The sequence below is a fragment of the Lepidochelys kempii genome, chromosome 10, assembly GCF_965140265.1.
Source record: "Lepidochelys kempii isolate rLepKem1 chromosome 10, rLepKem1.hap2, whole genome shotgun sequence".
NCBI classification, from domain to species: Eukaryota; Metazoa; Chordata; order Testudines; family Cheloniidae; genus Lepidochelys; species Lepidochelys kempii.
The window spans coordinates 3,369,575-3,391,987 of record NC_133265.1 but is presented as its reverse complement, the minus strand read 5'-3'; the positions used below and the strand labels follow the sequence as shown (position 1 = coordinate 3,391,987).

At 53.1% G+C, this 22,413-nt stretch overlaps 1 protein-coding gene across 6 annotated transcripts in view; it reads right to left on the bottom strand.

The window, feature by feature from the left end:
• LOC140918062 (hexosaminidase D-like) overlaps positions 1 to 22,413 on the bottom strand; it is a 36,440-nt gene that overhangs the window by 12,659 nt on the left and 1,368 nt on the right. Inside the window, exons 1-8 of one of the 6 annotated variants that reach the window (XM_073361669.1) lie at positions 21,473 to 22,198; positions 19,943 to 20,016; positions 16,347 to 16,464; positions 6,089 to 6,185; positions 5,025 to 5,262; positions 4,265 to 4,374; positions 2,923 to 3,010; positions 1,176 to 1,340 (exon numbers count right to left, since the gene is read on the bottom strand). In XM_073361669.1, the coding sequence (XP_073217770.1) occupies positions 1,176 to 1,340; positions 2,923 to 3,010; positions 4,265 to 4,374; positions 5,025 to 5,262; positions 6,089 to 6,183 (696 nt within the window). In that variant the 5' untranslated portion in view covers positions 6,184 to 6,185; positions 16,347 to 16,464; positions 19,943 to 20,016; positions 21,473 to 22,198. Of the gene's footprint in view, positions 1 to 1,175; positions 1,341 to 2,922; positions 3,011 to 4,264; positions 4,375 to 5,024; positions 5,426 to 6,088; positions 6,299 to 16,346; positions 16,465 to 17,653; positions 17,793 to 19,942; positions 20,753 to 21,472; positions 22,199 to 22,413 lie in introns of those variants that run through there. The other 5 variants (XM_073361671.1, XM_073361670.1, XM_073361672.1 and 2 more) reach the window with 5 other exon arrangements.

Genomic DNA, 22,413 nt, shown 5'->3' with positions numbered 1-22,413 from the left:
CCAGCAACATGCGGATGATACACACAACTATACCAGTGTCACCAAGCTGGCCCAGCGTGAGCAGCTGGTTGAGCCTGACTCCAGACAGACGGAGGTGATGACCGCGGCAGAGGCAAGCTCTCCGAAGAGCTTTGCAGGCACAGTTCCGTCTCCTCTGTGTGAAGGATCACCCCCACATTGGAGCTCTCCCCCACAAGGCCAACGCTTGTCTGAGCGGAGGACAGACCTTTCTCAGGGCTGGTTCGAGACTGTTTAACTAGCTCCCCAGGAGCGAAGGTGCGCACCCCCAACTGGCCTTCGCTGATGTAAACACGGATGTAAACATGGACATTTAAAACTAAATAAAATTAACCCCCCCTCCCCCCACCAGAACATCTAGACAGTCAAGAGTCAGTACAGCACAGCTTACATTACCTCTTCACTGGGGCAACCCTGGATGGCAAAAGTACCAGCTGGGTTGGAACGCAGCTTGACTCTCCCCCACTAACCCAGAGTTCACACCCAGGCTGGGTCAACTCAGACCTTCACCCCTGCAGGGTGGGCAGACGAGTCATAGGCACTTTACTGCTCCTGGGACCTTTGCAGGATGCTTTGAAACACCAGGCCCCATCTGCTCTGCAGAGTCGTTAGAGAACCCAGGGGACACTGCGTAACATGCAAGAGTTTGTCCCCGTGTACTTTGGCCAAAAATGTCACCTCCTCCCAACCCAGTGTCGGGCACCAAAGAGCTGCTACCTTGCACCTCACAGGGGGGTACATTTCACTGGTACTGTATGCAGAGTTGGAAATACTTTGGGGTCTGTAAACAGAAGCCAGATCGCTACAGGACCTGCAAGGAAGCCACTAAAAGCTGTGCTCAGTGTGCTGGAAGGCGGAGTAGCTCTGCAAGCCTCTTCTCCAGACGTTTTGTTCCTCTTCCCTTCCCTCTACCCAGAGGGGCTGTCGTAAACCGTAGAGGACTTTGCACCTAGAATTGGGGACAGTCTACTGTGTCCCTCCTTAGACCATTAGACAGTAAGCTTGTCAAGGCAGGGGCAGCCATTGTGTTAGAACAGCAGGGTTCCAATCTACAGCTGGGGCTACTGCAATACAAATGACACACACACCCCATAACTCCCTGAGCCGGCAGAGGGGAGAGCATGGGACGCCTTCCACAGGAACTCCCCAGCACTTACCTCGTCGGCTCCGATGTGGATCCAGTTCGAGTGCCTGTGTTTGTCCATCACCTGTGACAGGATGCTCTTCAGCAGGGACAGGGTGTCTGGGACGTGGGGGTTGAGGCTGTTGGGGAAGCGCTCGACTTCCCGCAGGTATCGGTACTTGTCGTGCTTCAGGATAAACTGTCACAAGGAAGCGTGTGAACCCAACGTAGCACCAAACCACACCGTGCACAAACCAACCCCACTGGACCCCTGGCAGATGGTGCTGTGCTTTGGAAAGAGAGCAGTTTGACTGCAAGGGAAAGGAGTAACTGGGAGGCAAGTCACGGGTCTGCTTTAAAGGGGCTCTGTCCAGCTAGAGTCATGCTGCGCAATGGGGACACGTGGGCCAGTAAGAGGGGGACCCCCCGTCCACGTGCCCGGGGGGTTGATCAGCACGGTCTGTGGGAGGTGTACCTGCTCCCTGTGGAATGCCCCGGGCTGAGCGCACCAGTTCACAGGAGCCTCCACCAGGCTCACTGTCAAGACCTGTGCAAATACCAGTTGTTTACGAACGAGTGATGTGGCAGTGGAGCCAAGCTGGACCCATGGCTGGCATCCTTGCCAGCTCCCTCCTTGCCCCAGGGGGGCACAAGACAGAGAGGAAGCTGCCTCCTTGCCTTGGAGGAAAGCCAGCATACAGCTACCTCCCAGTTTGGGGGCAGAGACCAATGCCACCTTGTTGGGTTGAGGAGACTGAGGTGGCAGGGTGAGAAGAGAGACTGAGACACCCTCAGGAGAAGCAGATTCCTCACTCAACAACAGAGAGGGGAGCCAGACACTTGTGACGGAAACCCAGCAGTCACAGAAACAGCCCCTGGCTCAGTGCCTAAGCTCAGCCAACGGGCATTGCATGGGAGACCGGAGCACTCGGTGTCTCTCAGACCCTGGTCCTCACAGGAGGTCACTCTGGTGTGATGCTGGCTTGAGTGGCTCTGTTCTACAAGTGGGTTCCTAGCCCCACAGGTGGGCATGGTGCTTCAGACTTAGAATGACACCCGGTCCCCGCGGTCAGGGAGACGTTTGCCCGTTCAGAGCCCAAAAAAACCCAATCTATATCTAGCGCCCTTTAAATGCTTCCAATCAAGAAGGGCAATGGACTGTCACCCTGCCTCCCCCTGACAAAGGGAGAGTAACCACTAGTCTGCGAGCGCCAAGAACTCCCCTGGCTCCCTGAAAGACGGAGAGCTGCAAACACCATAAACAAAACCCTGCACGAACAATCCCGAGGAGAGTGCCCTCCTAAGCAGGTCCCATCACAGGCCTTCCCCACCCTCATCTACTGCTGGAACAGGTCTACATCCAGAGCTAAGCCATTCAGGGTGTGCAATAATTGTTAAAGCCACACAGTAACACCTGGGTGAGCCTGGTTTAAGCCAGAAAAGAACAGAGCTTTTCTGGGGAGAGCTCCAGGGTGGGGCCATGTCTGTGCACCACCAGGCCTGCTTGATGGGGAGAGAGGAGAGAGATTCAGCTCTATGCAGTGTTTGGTACCAGCCATGTCGGCACCTGGATCCACCCCACTTCTGGGAGGCGGTTGGAGCCATCTGGATGGCAGGACATGCCTTTCACCCTCCGGGCCAGGAGCAGCTGCTCTCAGCCCGCCCCTACGGAAGGGCTGACTCGCACAGAGATCGACATGCCTTTCACCCTCCGGGCCAGGAGCAGCTGCTCTCAGCCCGCCCCTACGGAAGGGCCGACTCGCGCAGAGATTGACGCCTACCTCCACATGCCCAAAGGTCTGCACCAGGGGAACCACCTCCAGCTTATTGAGCGCCGCTAGCCGCTGGATCTTCTCGATGTCATCTTCGCTGCAGGGCGACAGGGACAATCGGCAGGTCAGAGGGCTTTGCGTTTTGCAGGTGCTGGTTGGCAAACTCAGGCCATTCGCAGGCTCCCAGACACGCCGACGCCCGAGTGTTAAATCTGGCTCAGGGCACTGGCGGTGTTAACGGCTGTGCGACAGACAGGAGGAGCCTGGTACTCCCTGTAGCAGAGCGACGACTCACCGCCGCGGCGCTTCCTGCTGGTCGTCTTGGGAATTAGCTCAGCTCCGGAGCGCCCTCTGCTGGCTAGTGTCTCTCCTGCCTCAGGCCCCGTGTCCCTCCCGGACCCCAGTGCCCCATGCCTTGGGATGCTGCCCCACCACCGTGCCCTGACGCTCTGGGTCTCCCCTCCCAGGGGAACCCCCAACCCTCTAAGCCCACCTTGCCTCAGTGGCTACTGCCAGTCAAGATCTAGCCCCCTTTCACTGGGGCAGACCGCACTGTCATGGCCACTCATCATTGGCAAGGGGGTTGGACCAGTTGCCTCTGCCTATCCCCAGGCTGCACCGCTGTAGGCCCAGTACCTTCACCAAGGCCTGCAGCCTGAGTCCACCAGGCTGGAGATCCCAACTTCCTTTGCCCTTCCCCAGCACTGTTCTGCTCTGCTTCAGGTACCTTGCTCCCAGGCAGCCAGCCCTTCCCACTCCAGGGCTAGCGTGAGACTCCTTCAGCTCCTGGCCCACAGCCCTCTTATCAGGGCCAGCTGTGGTCAGCCACTCCCTCAGCTGCTCTCACTCCTTTTATCCTAGCCGCAGCCCTCTCCAGGGCTGCTTTTAACCCGTTCTGCCAGAGCGGGCGGCTGCCCCACTACACACCCACATTCAGAGCGCTGCACATTAGCGCAGGAAACCCATGCGCGTCCCCAGAGTGGCACAGTTACAGTGGTGCAGCTCAGAGTCACTCCCTGCTCATTGGCTCACTGCTTTTCCATGTGGAGAGACACTGGGAATGCAAATTGGGATCCAAACACTGACACTGTAAGAACAGACATGGAGGCTGCTCCAACGGCGGGCACAGCCAGAGGGCTCAGAACTGCGGCAGGCAGCGGGCTCTTATCGAGGGCTGTTCCAGCAGGGCCATGCCCAGACTTGCAGACCCTCCGGCATCAAGTGGGTCACGTTACTTTTGGATACCTAGCCAACACACACAGCCAAATGCTTCCTCCTTTGTCACCTCCAGCCCCCCCGCCGCCATGTGGAAAAGCGCTGCGGTTCACTCGTGCCCATTGCAACACCTTACCTATAAGCGTATGAAGACTTGAGGGTTTCAAGCTCACCCTTAAAGGGAAACATGTCTTCGTACTCGACCAGGATTCCATTTGCACCAAGTTTGGAAAGCAGCGGAAACACCTGCAAGGAGAGCAAATGCCCAAGGCAATGAGCCAACCTTCTGGGGCTGGAGAGCATAGCGGGGGTCGAGGGGGGGGGGGGGAAACGGAAAGCTCGCCAATCAGTCTCCTGGCCAGAGACCACAGGTCAGACTGAGCCTGGGTGTCTATGGGTGCAATTCCCCTGGCTTTCATTGAGCCAGGCTCAATAGCACCAGAAGAGCCCATGGCCTTGCCTGGCTAGAAACCCGCCTCAGCAGAGCTCCTTGCCAGGCTGCATGGGTTCCAGGCAAGCACAAGGGCAGCAAAAGGAGTCAGAGCTCCCGGGCTACCTACCATAGGTGTCTCTCACTCTGAACTGCGGCCACGGGATTCTGTTACGTCCCTCTGAGGGGAGTGTGTGAGATCCCTGGCCAGTGGGCAACATCCCACACTCAGGCAGTTCCAAAGCCAGCTCTTCCTTTCCCTTCCCACCACGGAGCCGAGAGTGGCTCACGCGACCAGGGCAGGAAGGTGCCCCGTGCTCTCTGCGAGCACTGGAAGCCAGTGGCTGAACTCTGGCGCCCACAGGACCTGCTTGTAACAAGTGGGATGTCCACCTGCAGCCCAGCAGGACAGGGACAGGGCAGGAGAGAGGGAACAAGTGTCATCCCAGAACCCTCTGCTGCTCACCTGTTCCAAGTAGGAGACCTTGGGCGCGGCTCCTTTCAGGTCCAGGTGGACAAGCCTCATCTCTGTGGTGCTGAAGTCCATGGAGAGCTGCTTTTTGGTGTCTTCCTTTGGACCCATTATCTTCACCACCGAGAGCTCTAAGGCCTGGTTGTGGGGGTTGGCCTCCTCCTTTTCCTCTCCAGCCTTTCCCCAGAAGTCATTGTCCTTGCTGATGTGCTTGTGCAAATCCAGGGTAACACTGCGCGTGCAGAACAGAGCCGCTGGAAACTTTCAGCGTCCTGACGCACCGGCTCCCTTGTGGGCAGCTTCAGCAGAGTGGCCCCAGGCACTGACTTCCCCTCCCAGCCCCTGGGGGCTCTGCTAGGACAGAAGGTGTGGGGGAAAGCCCACCAGCATCTGCTCTGGAGACGGGCAGGGACATCAGCCTCCAGGGCTGTGAGCGCACCTTCCACCCGCTCCTGGAGTCACACAGTTCCCCATGCCTAAGCCAAAGGGGGTGTGCCCCGCTCCAGCCCCACCGCCCCCAAGAACAGCTGCTGGCCCTGGAGGGTATCTGAGCTGAACAGTCCAACCTACTGCCCTGCGGCTGTGCCCTCCAGCGTGTGCTCTGCAGGAGAGTCCCATAGAGGCCACCTGGGAATGGGTCACAGTGTCCAGTGCCTGCTGTCACCGGCAGACTGGGACGTCGGCTGGGGGCAGAGTGGGGAAGACGCAGCTCTCTGTCACTGGGACCCGCCTCCCCATCTACAGGTCTGTACGCTCTGGGGAGAGCTGGCCCAGCAATGGGAACCCAGGACACTCCAGCACCCAGCGAGAGAAGCCGGGGAGCAGCAGTAAGATCCCAGTCCCCACCGTTTGGTTACAAATCCAGAGGCGTGTGGCAGGCTCAGCTGGCCATGCCAGTGCAGCGCTCGAGAGAGACGGGGTGAGGGCATACCAAGGCTAGCTCAGCTAAGGAGCTGCCTTGGGGCCGGACAGACAGAACTCAGCTCCAAGCACCAGGGGACTGGCCCCAGCACTACCCCGGGCTCCGTGGGCAGCCTGGCTGTGGACAAGCGTCTTACCTGTCTCGGAAGATAAATTTGATACCAGCTAAAGCCACAATCAAGAGCACGGTGAGGCGCAGGAGGTTCAGCTTCTGGTTCCGTGGGAAGGCCATGTCTGCAAGGCAAAGGGGGGCGGGAGGCGCTGCAGAGCAGGATGTAGAGCAGGCAGCTGATAAACGCTGATAAAACCTCCACCTGCGGCCAGGACCTGCTTTTCACACCCGGGGAGGAGGCAGAGCTCAGGCCACGGAAGCCAACGCACAGCTGTGAAGTGCTGCTGCGAGCGAGCAGGACAGAAGCGTGTCCAGCCGAACAGACCCTAACCACCGACTCACGGCGTTACTCCGGGGGTGGGATGGAAGAGACACCCAGGTACACGCTATACGCACGAGAGAGACACCTTCACAAGGGACCCTGCTGGCTGGCCGGCTCCTACCTGGCAAGGCTACCTCAGCCGATGCACGGACATCCCAAGTGTGGTTCTGCTCCACCTGTGCAATGCAGAGGGAGGACGGCCTTATGGTTTGGGCACCGGCCTGGGGCTCAGGAGAGCTGGGTTCCATTCGTGTCGGATCACCTCTCCGAGCCTCAGTTCCCACTCTGGAAACTGGGGAGAATAATTCCCCCCCCATCTCTTGCGCTCAGGCCCATATGACATGAGCTGGGACCTGGGGAGTCACTTCATCCCTCCACACACCATTCCCCTGCTCATCTTTGTGGCTGTTGTCAGCAAACTCTCTGGAGCACGGACAGTCTCTCACCATGCAGCTGCAGAGCGGCCTGCACAACGGGGGGGACGGGGGACGACTCCCGGTGCTATTGCAAGGCAAGAAAGTCCAAGCCTTGCCCACAGGAGCTCACCAACTGCCGGCAAGACCCTCCCCGGCCTGCCCGGGGGTGGTGGTGGTGGTGTTGGAGCTGGGTTGCCAGCTCCTTCAGGCAGGGACCTGGCTCTGTTCTGAGATAGCACCTGTGTCTTGGCTGCAGTACAAAGCGAACGTTTGAGGCCAACGTTCCTGGCTGTTACTCAGCAACGGCCCTGAGACACTGTGGAGGAGACGGGTCCCCCCCCCGAGGAGCAGCCGAGGGGTTGGCGAGGTCCAATACCATGCGGTCATTAAACTAGTGCTATTGGGGTGCAAATCAGAGTCCAGGCAAACAGAATGGTACCACCGCTGACCCGAGGGGTCGCAACCTAAATTAGGCAAGGACTTGACCGGAGTGACAAGTGGGTGGGGAAGCAGTGAGATAGCTGCAGATGCTGGGAGTTGAATACTGTTTTTTTTTTGGGGGGGGGACGGGACCTCAAGGTAATGTTTCCTACTGGGTAGAGCTCTGGCCTGCTGGATGGCCTTGGGCAAGTTATGTCCCGGCCCTGTGCCTCAATTTCCCTATCTGTACAGCGGGGATAAGGATTTTGGGAAGCAGGCTGAGGTCTGTGAAACAAGAGCTAGGTTATGCTCTTATAAGATCATTATTGGGGTGGAGGGAGCAAAGCGCCTGCTGCTGGGAGCAGATCAGAGCAGCAGTTTCATTTTGCACCCCTGCTGTCCCCTGCCCGGAGCCGGCCAGCTCCACAGGACACACCAGGGACAGTCCACCAGGTTCTCTGGTGCTCCTGGGTTTAACCCAGACACACGGCATTGTTAGAGGAGCGCGTTAGTTAGCAGAAGATTTACTGCAAACCACAAGGCTGGGGTGGCCAACCTGGGGCTCCGGAGCCACACGCGGCTCTTCAGAAGTTAATCTGCGGCTCCTTGTCTAGGCCCCTACTCCGGGGCTGGGGCTACAGGCGCCAACTTTCCAATGTGCCGGGGGGCACTCACTGCCCAACCCCTGGCTCTGCCACAGACCCTTCCCCCACTCCACCCCTTCCCGCCCCCTCCCCTGAGCCTGCCATGCCTTCGCTCCTCCCCCTCTCCCTCCCAGAGCCTCCTGCACGCCACGGAACAGCTGACTGGGAGGCGTGGGGAGCTAATGGGGGGCTGCTGACGTATTACTGGGGCTCTTTGGCAACGTACATTGGTAAATTCTGGCTCCTTCTCAGGGTCGGGTTGGCCACCCTTGCACAAGGCGATGGATTTTACCTGGACAACACAGGTGGCAACTGGCAGGAAAAGCTGCGTCTGAGCTTGGGGGAGGCCAACAGCGCCAGGGCAGGTTTAAAAAGCAGCCATCCTGGCATAGGGAGCACATTTCATTGGGTTAACCTGTCCAGGGACTGAGGGAGCCAGCGTGAGGGAGAACGTCCCTGCACCAGCGAAAGAGAGGCCAGTTAGAAAACACAAGCAAAGGTTCTCAGACACACGAGAAGCTTGAACAGTGCCAAACGAGGCTGGGACCGGAGACAGGGAGAGGTGTGCAGAGAAGTTTAGCTCCAGCCACAGAAGAGGAAACAGGAGGACCACAAAACAGAAGCAAAGAGCAGACCACCTGCCTTCACTGGCACATCTGTTATTTCAGACCCCTCGCCCCAGCTCAGATTTCCCCCTTTTACAAGCTAAGGGACCAACTGTGCAGTCCCGTACTCATGGAGCAGCCCTAACGATTTCACCCTGACCTATCGCCTGAGGAAAGCTTCACCGGATCAGGCCAGAAATAATCCCACTTGTGTTAATCTCTCCTTGTACAGGAGCTTGCTCATCGTACTTGGCAGTGTTTCATAAATCCCTTATCCTGCCTTGCTTCCAGGCAGGCTGTGCTGTCCTGCTAGCCCCAGAAACAGACCAGACAGACGGCTTTTGCTCTCGTGGTGGCCCAGTGCGGCTCTGTGGCTACGTTTCTTTAGGCAGAGGGTGTGTCAATTCTTTCTGCTTTGTTAAAACCTCAGCTTGTCGCCAATATGCAACCAACCTTTGAGCAGGTGCCGCGTGTATTGTGCCACTTCTAGGCGTAGCACCCAGAACTGGCTTTCTGAATTGCTGAAGCCAAGGGTTAGGCATTCTCTCTGCATAGCTGAGGTCATGCCCCGTACAAGGAAGGAGCACCTCTTCATTGCAGCTAGAAGCTGCTGTGGATTAGCACTGTGCAGACACATACAACACACGCTGAGAGAAATGGCTCTCCGCTCTAGGTCTGTGTGCGTGACACGATGGGGCACACAGCGTAAAACCCAGACGGGGATTCAGAGAAAACAGCCCCTCACTGTGTATTTCTTTCTAGGTGTGTGACAAGAGATGAGCTACAAGATGTACCAGGAACCTGCAGGATGCTCAGCTCAATAAACCCAAGTCTGTGGTGAAGCGGTTAGGGCTGCTACACACAATGTGCCCAGCACGGACACACAACTGCACTGGGTTTCACACTGGGGGGCATGCTCCCCTAGGGAGCAATGAGGTTACCAGGGGGTGCAGGATGGAATGCGGGCTGGCCACCGTGCAGGGACGCCTCCCCCGAGCCCACCCTCAGATCAGAGTGCACCTGGCGTGGGCACCCAACACCCTGCCCTTCGCTGGAGAACCTGGACCCACTCCACCTAGGCCTACGGCCTAACAGGAAACACACCTCCCTGACTCAGCCTCTGCTTGGAGGATGTTTAAACAAGCTGGCCCAGCCCTGGAACCGAGTACACAGTCCTGGCATCACACCACTGAGCCACGCCAGCCATGCGCTGCTGGGGCCCTCCCAGCCTGCACCCCCAACACCGACTCCAGGGCCGTGTTCTAAAATACGCTCCGCAGCAACTAGGGCGGGCGAGCGCATTTGCACCTGCACATCCCCCAAATTAATACCACTGCCCGGACATGGAGCCAGATTCTCAAAGGTATTTAGGCTTCTACAGATGCAGCTAGCGCCCTACTGGGATTTTCAAAAACACCTACTTGCATCTTTAGGGGCCTAAATACCTTTGAGAATCTGGCCGATAGAGAACAGACAGGAGAGTGATCAGAAACACTTCCTTGGTTTAATCAGTCAGTTTAAAATGCAAAAGCAGTTTTCAAGAAGCCTTTTTCTTATGTATGCAGCACATTTAAGGAAGTTTCATTTAACTAATAAAGACCGTTTCAAAATGCTGCTGTTTTATATTTGTAATTTAATTCTGGTTACCATCCTAAGGCATCTTAACATAAATCCCAAATAAAAACAAACACCCCAATCCAGTAAAATAATTATTTGTCATTTTCTAACACACTAAAAAAAACCAAAACAAAACACAGAAGTTAAAAATCTGAATAAGTGTACGCTGAGCTATAGAATAGCTTAAATAATTGTGTACAGACAGTGCTGTGGATTTCAACCTGGGGTCTGCCGATCCCTGAGGCTCCACAGACTCTGCCTAAGGTTTTTAAAGGGGTCTATGCCGCCATTTTTGAAATTTTCACCGCAAATGAAAAAAAAAAAAAAAAGAGGTTGAAAACCACTGAGTGTATCTGCCTAGTTAGCAAAAAGAACCACTTTTAGTGTAAAGACTATATTTGGTTGCAAGTCAATGTTTTAATTGTTATACCAATCACTAAGAATTAATTTTTCTTTAGGAATAACTAAAGTACAAATGCAAAACAAGATTAAATTCAATTATTTTAAAAAAAAAATCAAGGTTTCTGGCTCACTAATTTCAGTCATGATTAAAGTCAGTGACTGAAATCATGACTGAAATTAGTGAGCCAGAAACAAGCCCCACAACAATCCCAAGATCCTTCTCAAAATTGTTCTCTTCAGTCTTAAAAATCCTCCTGGACTTGCCCCAATCCCACCCCACTCATGAAACAGCAGTCTCTCGGCTGCTCCTCATGTAACCTACTGCTCTTGGTAAGAGAGCCTTCTCCAGTCCAACGCCTGACCTTCTCTTCTTTTCTTCCCCATTTCTGTCTGGGTTCTTGTACAGCAGCCATTGCTACAGCATGCGAGCGCTTACCAAAATTCAGTATAACTGGATGTGCTCACTCCTTTTCTCCAGTCACAAGGAAACAGAAGTGAGCTGTAGCTCACGAAAGCTTATGCTCAAATAAATTGGTTAATCTCTAAGGTGCCACAAGTCCTCCTTTTCTTTTTGCGAATACAGACTAACACGGCTGCTACTCTGAAATCAGGCTTCTCTTTGTTATTCATCTCTCTTTTTCCTCCTCTCCCTCTATGAGCTGTTCTTTAACTTAGGGCCTTACCTGCAGAGATGCAAATCACTTGCCTGCAACCCTCCTCAAAAAAAAAAAAACAAAAACCAAAACCCCCAAAGGGAGATGGACACTCAGCGTGGGGCCCTTAGAGCTATTTTACTCTAGAGCACTTGGAGATACAGGCTGCAGGAGCCATAGGAGAAACTGGAACTGGGTTGTGCTAGGTTACGTCAACAACAGTCTTGTCAATAAGGGAGGACACGGTAAAAGCCTTTGTAGCCATTATTGCCTCAGCTGCCCAAATCCCTTCCCTTCTCAGATCAGAGACGTGGCAAAGAAGACAGCCCAGCGGAGTGAAGAAAGAAATCTAGGTGACAAACGGCTGGGCTGGGTCTACAGTAGGATGGTTAGGAGCCGTGTGAAGTGGCTGTAGGGCCAACATAACTCATGTGTTTTTATCCCCACTACTTAATAGAACTTAGTAGTTCTATTGCCTAGACGCCCTGGAGGGGGATCAGGGCCCCATTGTGCTAGGGGCTCTCCATTTATGGTGAGACAGTCCCTGCCTCAAAGAACTCAAAGATCCAACAGATCAGACAAACGGGGTGGTGGGGGGGAGGGAAATAGAACCACGGAGAGCGTCACGGGGCTGGGAACAAGCTGCTCAGTACATCAGGCCAAATCCTGCCATCCTCACACAGGCAAAGTTCCCGTTCAGCTCAGCAGGATGAAGGGCTGCAGGTCCGGTCACACACAGACCAACACTCAGAGGCGCTGAGCAACAGGAGCTATGGTTCCTCAGCACAGCACGATTAGCCTGCAGCTCATTCACCCCTCTAATGCCATCCGTCCTGATCCACGAGTGCCACCACACTGCTGGGCCTGGCATGGACACGGTCCTAGACAACATGCTCACCGCTTAGGCTTTTACACTGTGCTCATCACCACAGTGCACAGGTGCCCATTAACAGCCTAGTCACTAGCCTCAAGCTGTCCTGAGACAAGAGATTTATTGGCAGATGCTCTCCAGTTCTTGGAACAGCGACTCTCTCTGGGCGGGAAGGGCAGTGATGCCAATGAACCCCGATGGGTACCACTTTCCTCTCATGCAGCCACCTGCTCTTGGGGATACTGTGCTTTCCTGCAGCACTAGCAAGGAGACAAGCAGCTAAGAGATAGGAAAGAGATGAGAGCACCCGGCTGGCTGAGGACATGGCTATTCCCGGGCGCCCCTGGAGAGTTACCGAGTTAATTGGCTGTTTGGGGAGCTAGTCAGCACAGCTACAGTCTGCAGAACCAAGAGAGCTCCACTGAGAGGAGGGGAGGCAGGTTGGAAGGAGGAGAGAGAGATTCTTCCTGGATTCAGAGTAACAGCCGTGTTAGTCTGTATTTGCAAAAAGAAAAGGAGTACTTGTGGCACCTTAGAGACTAACCAATTTATTTGAGCATAAGCTTTCGTGAGCTACCTGGAGCTTTCATGAGCTTCCTGGATTGATTCCCTGGCACAAGGGTGGAGCTTAATCCGTCTCCAGTACCTCTCAGCAGGAAGGTCTTTCACACTCTGTACAGACAGCCCGGACCAGGATTTCAGTGGAAACCACCCTGCAGAAGCCACTGAGAGGAGGCATTTGCCTTGGAAAGGTCCTGAAGTCTGTTAAGTGTTAACATTTCTGTTAGTCATCAAAGCAAGTGCTGTGCTAATGGCAACAGGAATAGTGATTGCTAGGTCCACATCCTGCAGTGGGAATAACGGGCCTGGGGCTAGATGTTGTGGCTGAGCTAAAAATATTGCCCTAAGAAGGTTAAAAAGGAAACCGAGACTTCTTTGCTGAAGTCTGTCACCATTCCTATTCCGAGGAGCTCGTTTTGTCCTGTTGCTGTTGCCACGTGATAATAGGGCTCAGCTGGTAGCGTTGGCCTAGACACACGGGAAGCACGCGTAATTCTGAAGGCTCACAGCATGGAAGATGGTTCTAGCCAGCATGCAGCTCAGTTGCTTTATTTCTTAGAGAAGCAAAAACTTAAAAATCATCCACCCTTCCATAGCTACTGACTGTACCTGCCGTTATTATGAGCACCTCTAAACAGGACGCACCGAAAGAAAGCGAAGAAAATAATGTTGTCGATTCTTGTCCACTTGTTCACGTTGTGCAGCTGGCAGCCCTGTGCCTATACGCAGCCCTCTGCTCTGCTGGCAGTGCATGCCCCTCCAAGTCCTGCCAGTGTTCACCAGGAACACTGGAAGTGAAAGTGAACAGGCAGCAAGCAGAAAACAGCAGCGTGCATGGAGACTCTGGGAAGAGGGATGGACCTCACTACGTTTGGTCATGTTACCAATACAGACTAAGGAGGCTGCTACTCTGAAACTAAACATACTGGTGATTAAAACATAGCTTTAAGCATAAGTAGTTAACACATAGTTCAAGGGACCATTCAAGGTAAAGTGGCCCATTAACATCCCTCCAGTGAGATCTGAGGAAGAGCTCTGTGTAATCTCAAAATCTCGTCTCTCAGAGTAGCAGCCCTGTTAGTCTGTATTCGCAAAAGGAAAAGGAGTACTTGTGGCACCTTAGAGACTAGCTCACTTCATTGGAGCTGACAGGTTTCAGAGGAACAGCCGTGTTAGTCTGTATTCGCAAAAAGAAAAGGAGTACTTGTGGCACCTTAGAGACTAACCAATTTATTTGAGCATGAGCTACGAAAGCTCATGCTCAAATAAATTGGTTAGTCTCTAAGGTGCCACAAGTACTCCTTTTCTTCATTGGAGCTGTAGCTCACGAAAGCTTATGCTCAAATAAATTGGTTAGTCTCGAAGGTGCCATAAGTCCTCCTTTTCTTTTTGTTTCTCAGACTTCACCAACAGAAGCTGGCTCTGTAAAAGATATCATCTCACCTATCTTGTCTCTCAGATACCAAGTACGTTAGCAGGAAGTCTAGGGCCCTGATCTAAACAGATGTAATTAGACATCAAGGCTCTTCATCTGATCAAGTCCTCAACCAGACATTAGGAATTTCTCCAGGGATCTCTGGTCACAGTGTTTTTCTGCAAGCTAAGCAAACTCCCTTGTGAGAAGCCAGGTTGGTTACAATTAAAAAAAAGAAAAGCAAATACAAAGTTAAGTTAATTCCTCTCATAGCCATGCACCCACTGCTCTTATTTAATGTGTCTCTTATGGTGGTGCCAAGAGGCCCCAACCGAGATTGGGTCTCTGCTAGGCACTGACATACACATAATGAGAGTCCCTTCCCCACACAGCTTACAGCAGAGACAAGATGAGGGTGGGAGGCGAAAGAAGCAGAGAAAGAGGAAGTGATTTACCCAGGGGTCACAGCAGGTGAGTGGCAGAGGAGGGACTAGACCGTGCTGTGAAGCTCAGAACCAGCGCCCCATCCCCTAGAGGCCACCCTACCCCTCAAGCCTCTTCGTTTTCCTCCACAGTCAAGACAACTACCAGGAAGGATTCTTGTGTTGTGTAAAGAATGTGTGGTAATTCACGCTCAGACCACAAACAGAATCGTACCACATGAAACACATCAAGTGAAAATCAAAGAAATGCCCAAAAAACTAAAATGGGAAATGAACTAACACAGACAGGGTGCAGAGCATTCTGAAGCACTGAGAAACAGATTCCACCTGACTTCAGAAAGTCCATAAATACGTACCATACTAGTCGCACCGTCATGGGACCACCATGCCTCACCAGAATAACTATAAATATTTAGACAGGTGCTATCAGATCACTGAGATTTGGCTTTCATTTTATTTGGTTTTAAATTTTGTTTTTAATTTTACTGAAAAATAATTTGCTTGGATTTGAACTTTCATCTCCATCTGCAGCCATGCTATGGTAGATAGACAGTAGGGTAATGGGGCCATATAAGTACCTAAGTTAGTGCGAGCAATGGAGACTTTCAAAACAGATCATCTTGTTGGTTTTCATTTTGCTTTTCAGTCAGCTTGGACAGAGAGCTTAAATGGTAACACGCATCTTCACAACTGCACCCCAGTTCCCACACCAAGCACGAGGACAGAGAATCAGACCTTTAAAGTCCCCAGTACCTGGTCTGGATGCTTAACTTGAATTAAAAAGACAAGCTGTATGCATCCGATGAAGTGAGCTGTAGCTCACGAAAGCTTATGCGCAAATAAATTGGTTAGTCTCTAAGGTGCCACAAGTCCTCCTGTTCTTTTTGCGAATACAGACTAACATGGCTGTTACTCTGAAACCAGAAATACTTCACCCATCTTTAGCACCTTCCAAATGTGACCGCAGAAGTGTTTTATATACATTAAAAGGGCACTGGCAACTTAAATGTGGCCCAGCATTTCAACAGCCTTCTCCGTCCAATAGAAACGTTTCCACAATTTTAAAACATTCCACTGAAAACTGCTATTTACAATCACTTGGCCACATGCAACTGAACCTGCTCAGCAGAAGGGAAACTGGGTTTTATTGTCCTAGCAGAGACACACAAAGAAGAAGCAATGAGCTTAAACAGCAACAAATGAATGTTTTTATTTTTCACTTTCAACTATCAAAAGTGTTATTAGTAACACAGGGAAAGAAATTCATTTCCAGCAGCAAGTCAGTCAATGTCCCCGTCTCTTTCACTAGGCATGAGAACACTAGGGATGCATTATGTTTATTAAAGGGACATGGTCTGCTCACAGAAGTACTTTTAGGAGAGTACTAGGCATACTACTGAAGCCAAATCCTCAGAGTTCAAGAGCAAGCCCCAGGGCCTCTGAAGATAGAAGGTCAGACTAGCTTTAAGGTTCCCCCTTCTCAAATTTGAGAGCTAAATTCTAAAACAGCCTAAAAAGTACACAGCACTTCCAGCCACTCCAGTTTTACACATTAGTTTAAATGTTGTTCTTTGGAAACAATACAACAAAGCTGCAGGATAGAGTTGGCGAGAGTTTAAATGTAGAAAATTAATTACACCCAAGAAAATAATAAACTGAGCTTCTAATTTTGTTTTTGTGCAAGTGTCTAGGCATAGCAAGCTGTGCTCTGGATAGATACCATGGCTTTACACATAGCTAGATACATGGCTTGCTATCCAGCCGGGGGTAATTGTCTGAGATGGCAGTAAATGATGCATTAATCCTCCCTCCCCAATTCAACCCCCCCCCGCCCCCCGCCGCGCTGTTGCAAACAGAAAAGAGTTTGTTTTATAATTTGCTTTTGGGGAGCTGGGATTTATGTACAACGACCTACCTTTCTAGCTCAGATGAGAGGAACCCTGAAAAACACAGTGGAGTGGGACAAGGGCTGGCTGGATCATCGGTGTTCTGGCCCTGCCACCCAGGATTCGGTGTAGCCAGAGAAGGGTGCCCTGCACAGAAGAAAAGCAACAGGAGACAGATGGATTTGAAAATGCAGCTTCTCCAGAAAGCACTCTGGACTCAGAGAATGACCATTTTATTCTTGTGAATTCTGCTGCCTCATACAGCAGCACATCCATTTGAGAGGTCTGTCTGCAGTTCCATTTTAAATAAATTCTTCAGCCATTATTGGCATGTACAATTCTTCTCCCGCAAGTGTGAGAGTATGTGAAACCACACATCCCCACACCGTCCAATAAATGTCACCTTAGCAGAGGCAGACAGTACAGGCCCAGAGGGGCCCCATCCCTGCAATGAACTGCAATCTAGCCAAAGTGGTTTTGCACTCAGCTGGAAGCAGCCTCACAAGGTCAGGGTACATTGGCACCAGAATTGAGTTTAATAATTAAAAGACCTGACAGAGCTCCCTCCTGCCGGCTTGCACCTCCGTAATTTGGCAATGGGGACGAACCCTCCGCCAGCAGAGGCGGACACCAGCAGCCCAGCCCTGGGAGGAGATCAGGCATGGGGGGATGCTAGGTGCCGGGTTTGATCAGTTATAGAATATTCTTGTGCTAGGTGCTCAGACGCCATGGTGATGGTGGCAGGATGACCCCCCAGTGCCCCACCCCTCTGCCCCCCTAGCCCCATCTCCCCAGTAGCCTCTGCCCCATCTCCCCTCCAGGTCCTTGCCCAGTACCCCCCCGGGCCCCATCTCCCCAGCAGCCCCTGCCCCATCTCCCCTCCAGGTCCTTGCCCAGTACCCCATCCCTCTGCCCCCCATAGCCCCATCTCCCCTCCAGGTCCTTGCCCAGTACCCCCCCGGGCCCCATCTCCCCAGCAGCCCCTGCCCCATCTCCCCTCCAGGTCCTTGCCCAGTACCCCATCCCTCTGCCCCCCATGGCCCCATCTCCCCTCCAGGTCCTTGCCCAGTACCCCCCCGGGCCCCATCTCCCCAGTAGCCCCTGCCCCATCTCCCCTCCAGGTCCTTGCCCAGTACCCCATCCCTCTGCCCCCCATGGCCCCATCTCCCCTCCAGGTCCTTGCCCAGTACCCCCCCGGGCCCCATCTCCCCAGTGCCCCATCCCTCTGCCCCCCATGGCCCCATCTCCCCTCCGGGCCCTTGCCCCCTGCCCGGTACCCCCCCGGGCCCGCCAGGCGGCCGGCGCCGGGTCCTGCCCTCATGCAACCCGCCCCTACCGTGCTGGTGCAGGGGGGGCCGGCCGGGGGGAGCTGCGGGCTCAGCGCCTGGCTAGAGCCGCAGCAAAGCCCCGCCCGGAGCTGGTGCAGGAAACGAGCGGGGCTCCCAGCCCAGGCTCCGGCATCAGCCTGCAGCGGAGCCTCCCCCGTGCCGGCTCAGCCCAGCCCCGCTCCGCTCTTAAAGGGGCACGGACCCAGCCCGGCTGCTGCGGGCAGCCCCGCAGATCGGCCCGGCATGCAGGTGCAGGGGGTGGTGCATAGGGGGGTAGCGGGGTGCATGCAGGGGGTGGTGCCTAGGGGGGTAGCGGGGTGCATGCAGGGGGTGGTGCCTAGGGGGGTAGCGGGGTGCATGCAGGGGGTGGTGCCTAGGGGGGTAGCGGGGTGCATGCAGGGGGTGGTGCATACGGGGGTAGCGGGGTGCATGCAGGGGGTGGTGCCTAGGGGGATAGCGGGGTGCATGCGGGGGGTGGTGCATACGGGGGTAGCTGGGTACATGCAGGGGGTGGTGCCTAGGGGGATAGCGGGGTGCATGCGGGGGGTGGTGCATACGGGGGTAGCTGGGTGCATGCAGGGGGTGGTGCCTAGGGGGGTAGCGGGGTGCATGCGGGGGGTGGTGCATACGGGGGTAGCTGGGTACATGCAGGGGGTGGTGCCTAGGGGGATAGCGGGGTGCATGCAGGGGGTGGTGCCTAGGGGGATAGCGGGGTGCATGCAGGGGGTGGTGCCTAGGGGGGTAGCTGGGTGCATGCAGGGGGTGGTGCATACGGGGGTAGCTGGGTGCATGCAGGGGGTGGTGCCTAGGGGGGTAGCGGGGTGCATGCGGGGGGTGGTGCCTAGGGGGGTAGCGGGGTGCATGCAGGGGGTGGTGCCTAGGGGGGTAGCGGGGTGCATGCAGGGGGTGGTGCCTAGGGGGATAGCGGGGTGCATGCGGGGGGTGGTGCATACGGGGGTAGCTGGGTGCATGCAGGGGGTGGTGCCTAGGGGGGTAGCGGGGTGCATGCAGGGGGTGGTACCTAGGGGGGTAGCGGGGTGCATGCAGGGGGTGGTGCCTAGGGGGGTAGCGGGGTGCATGCGGGGGGTGGTGCATACGGGGGTAGCGGGGTGCATGCAGGGGGTGGTGCATACGGGGGTAGCGGGGTGCATGCAGGGGGTGGTGCCTAGGGGGGTAGCGGGGTGCATGCAGGGGGTGGTGCATATAGAGGTATCAGGAGGCATGCAGGGGGGCACCCAGGAGCATCATAGGGTTGTGGGGCACCCGGGTACCTGCAGGGTACTGGAAATAGATGGGCATGGGGAGGGGATCAGGTGAATGCAGACAGGGTGGGTTACATGGGGTATCCAGGAGGGTAGGTATATGGGAGTATCATGGTGCATGCCGGGGGGAGGGAATGGAGGAATTGGGGTGCATGCAGGGGGCTTTGGGGCACGAGTGCCTCCAGCACTGTGGCACACTGGTGCAGGTGGGGCGCTGCAGGACTCTGTTTAACGTGCCCAGCGCTGAGTTCCCTTTGCTGGTGCAGATCTTGGAGGGGGTGGGGGCAGCCATGTGTAGCCCATCACTAGCCTCCCCATCCCCCATGTGCTACACATGAGACCTGCTCATCTACTGCCTGACTGGCAAAGGCAGGGCTGGAGCTGGGCCTTGCAGGACTTTGTGCAACCTGACATGAGGAAGGACCCAGCCATCTCCCTCCCCAGGACCACCTTCTCCCCGCCCCAATCTGCCTGAGACCCCCTTTGGCACCCCTCATCCACCACCAGTTTGTGAAGCGCCATAGGCTCCGGTGTGGGAAGCTAGAGGAGGTGACGCTGACAAGCAAGGGCAGATGGGGAGCTCAGTCTCTGCCCCATCCCGATGGCCTGAGAGAGGGAGGCGGATGAGGAATTAGGGGTGGCTGGGTGTGAGTATTTGTGAGGGGACTGCCAAAGTGCAGGACTCTAAGGTCACCCTGTGCAAAGAAATGCAAGAGAGGGAGGGTAGGCGCATCAGTGAGCATGAGGAGCCAGCACTGCTGAGGGAGAGTCACCCATGGGCCATAACACAGGAGAGACAGCATAAACCTGCTATGGGCACCCTGGATTAGTGCTGACAGCACCTGCTGCTTTGCCATACAAATAAAGTCCCTGAAACGGAAATGGATGGTTAAATCAGGTCTGGCCAGCAGGATGGTGCACAAACGTTTTCCACCAGGAGACGTAAGTTCCAGTTCTAGTCTACCCCACAGGTGAAAATGCATTGGCGGAGTCCAGTCCTAGTCCTACACACCACAAAACCACTGCAGTGCTCACCATGAACTGATCAACAAATCTCTTTTCTGGAGAGCAGAGGATGCGCAGGGCAGGGCTGAAGCGTATCAGCAGAGCTGTGTAAGGAAAGTTTACATAACAATTGCCAAATGAACTTTCTCCCTAGCTGGTGCTATTAAACTCTCCCTTTTTTGAGCATTCTGTGATTCCAGTATGAATGAATATGTGCAATACTGCGAGCTGAGTGAATTATTCTTAACATACAACATATATGATGATGAATTAGCCTCCTTTTCTGTGCATGAAGTATCTGTGAGGAGTTCACAAGATCCTCAAACGAAAGAGACTTACTTTTCTTGTTTTTACTCTACGTGCAGATTGCTATGATTATTTTATTGTATACTATTTTTTGCTATTTGAGCTATGCTGGTTAGCTGCGACTAGTGAGATAATTTACATGCTGCTTTGCTTTGATAGGATGAGTGTGGAAGCAGTTCCAGCTAAGATATTTTATATAGCCCCCCCAGTAGCAAACCATCTCACAACTTGAAGGTACTTACTCTTACAACCCCCTGAGGGGCACAGCAGTAACATAAAGCTCATTTTCCAGAGAGGGGAGTGATGCATAGGGAGACCAAGGCCCAGATCCTCAAATGTATTTAGGTGCTTAACTCCCATTGAAATAAATGTGAAAGCTAAGTGACTTGCCCAAGGTCACACAGGACATCTGTGGCAGCAAAGGAAATTGAACTGAGGTTTCCTGAGTCCAAGGCTAGCAGCATGCCCTAGCACAGATACTTGTGTGTGTGAATGTAAAATGACAGGTTTCAGAGTAGCAGCCGTGTTAGTCTGTATTCGCAAAAAGAAAAGGAGGACTTGTGGCACCTTAGAGACTAACAAATTTATCAGAGCATAAGCTTTCATGAATGCCTCCGATGAAGTGAGCTGTAGCTCACGAAAGCTCATGCTCAAATAAATTTGAGTCTCTAAGGTGCCACAAGTCCTCCTTTTCTTTTTGTGAATGTAAAATGTAATTTCTACCAATCTTTGCACAAACAATTTTGAAATGTGCTTTCGACACACATTTGTGCTAGTAAAACTCAACCACGTGAGTATCTGCAGAAAGCAAATCCCAAAGGGCGTGAGCCTGGCCAGAATGAAATCATTAAAAATATTAAAGTGGACATGTGTTGGCACTATTAGCCCACCTCTCATAATAACACAAAGGTCACAGAGGGTTTAACTAAATGTATTTTATCCAAATATAGTTTTAATTTTCAGTTAATGTTGTACTGCCTGTATCGTGGTTTTGTATAGACGGTTTAAACACTAAAGTCAACAAGAAACCTTCAATATTTTGTCACCCTCAAGATAAATTAATGTTTCCCTTGGGCTTTGCCCAAGTTGGAATATCTCCTCTCTGATTTAAAAGAAAAGAGCTGTTAATCATAACACTGCCTGCGCTATCAATTCTTTGCTCCCATTTAAAGCATGCTCTAAATTTCAGCAGTGCGTATATGCCAATGGAAAATAAAGAACTGGAGCAATACAAGGTTTATGGGGAACTCTCACCCTGGTGGATGAATGATGGTGGCACGCAGAGATTGAAAGCTCTCCCACAAACCTCCCTTTACTGTCTTCTTATTGGAGAATATTAAAAGCACATCTGTGCAGTCAGCATCTGCCAAGGCATTGCAAGAAAAGCAGTTCAGGTTAATATATTTATGAGCCTGGATTCAAACCATCAAGGTAAATTAAGGGTTTTGATCAGAGAAGGTGTAAGGCATTATACAAGGGTGCGAGTATTTAAGAGAGAGTTAAACAGGGGCTTTTATTTCAACACCTGCAGTGACGGGGAAATGTTCTGCTACTACAAAAAGGAAATGGAACCAGCAAGGGAAAGGCCAAGTCTTCCTATAAATTATGCACCATCTCATGAACTTGCAGCTCGGCTTTGCATTGAGCTAAGAAGTACTCACAAGCAAGAAGCGCTAAAAGCATTGCAGCTGCCAAGGGACACAAGAAAACAATAGCGTGGCAAGAAGGTTTAAGTCACAGGATTCATTCTCTTCACTTAATTTCTCCCTTGAAATCTTGGGGCTATGGAACACCCTGTAGTGGACTCCGCTGCAAGGTGTCCCCCACGATGGGAGTTGTGATGCACCAGTCCCCTCTAGGTGTCTGTCACCGTGCTTGGTCGTAGGCACCCCACGCACAAGGCTCACCAGACTCTCGATGAAAAGAAAAGGAGGACTAGTGGCACCTTAGAGACGAACCAATTTATTTGAGCATAAGCTTTCGTGAGCCACAGCTCACTTCATCAGATACATCCTCAAATAAACTGGTTCGTCTCTAAGGTGCCACTAGTCCTCCTTTTCTTTTTGCGAATACAGACTAACACAGCTGCTACCCTCAGACCCTTGATGGGTCACTATTAACACTCACACATTTCAAATACACCAAATATTTCAATAGGGCTGCAAGAAATAACAGATGCAAATACCCTAGACACA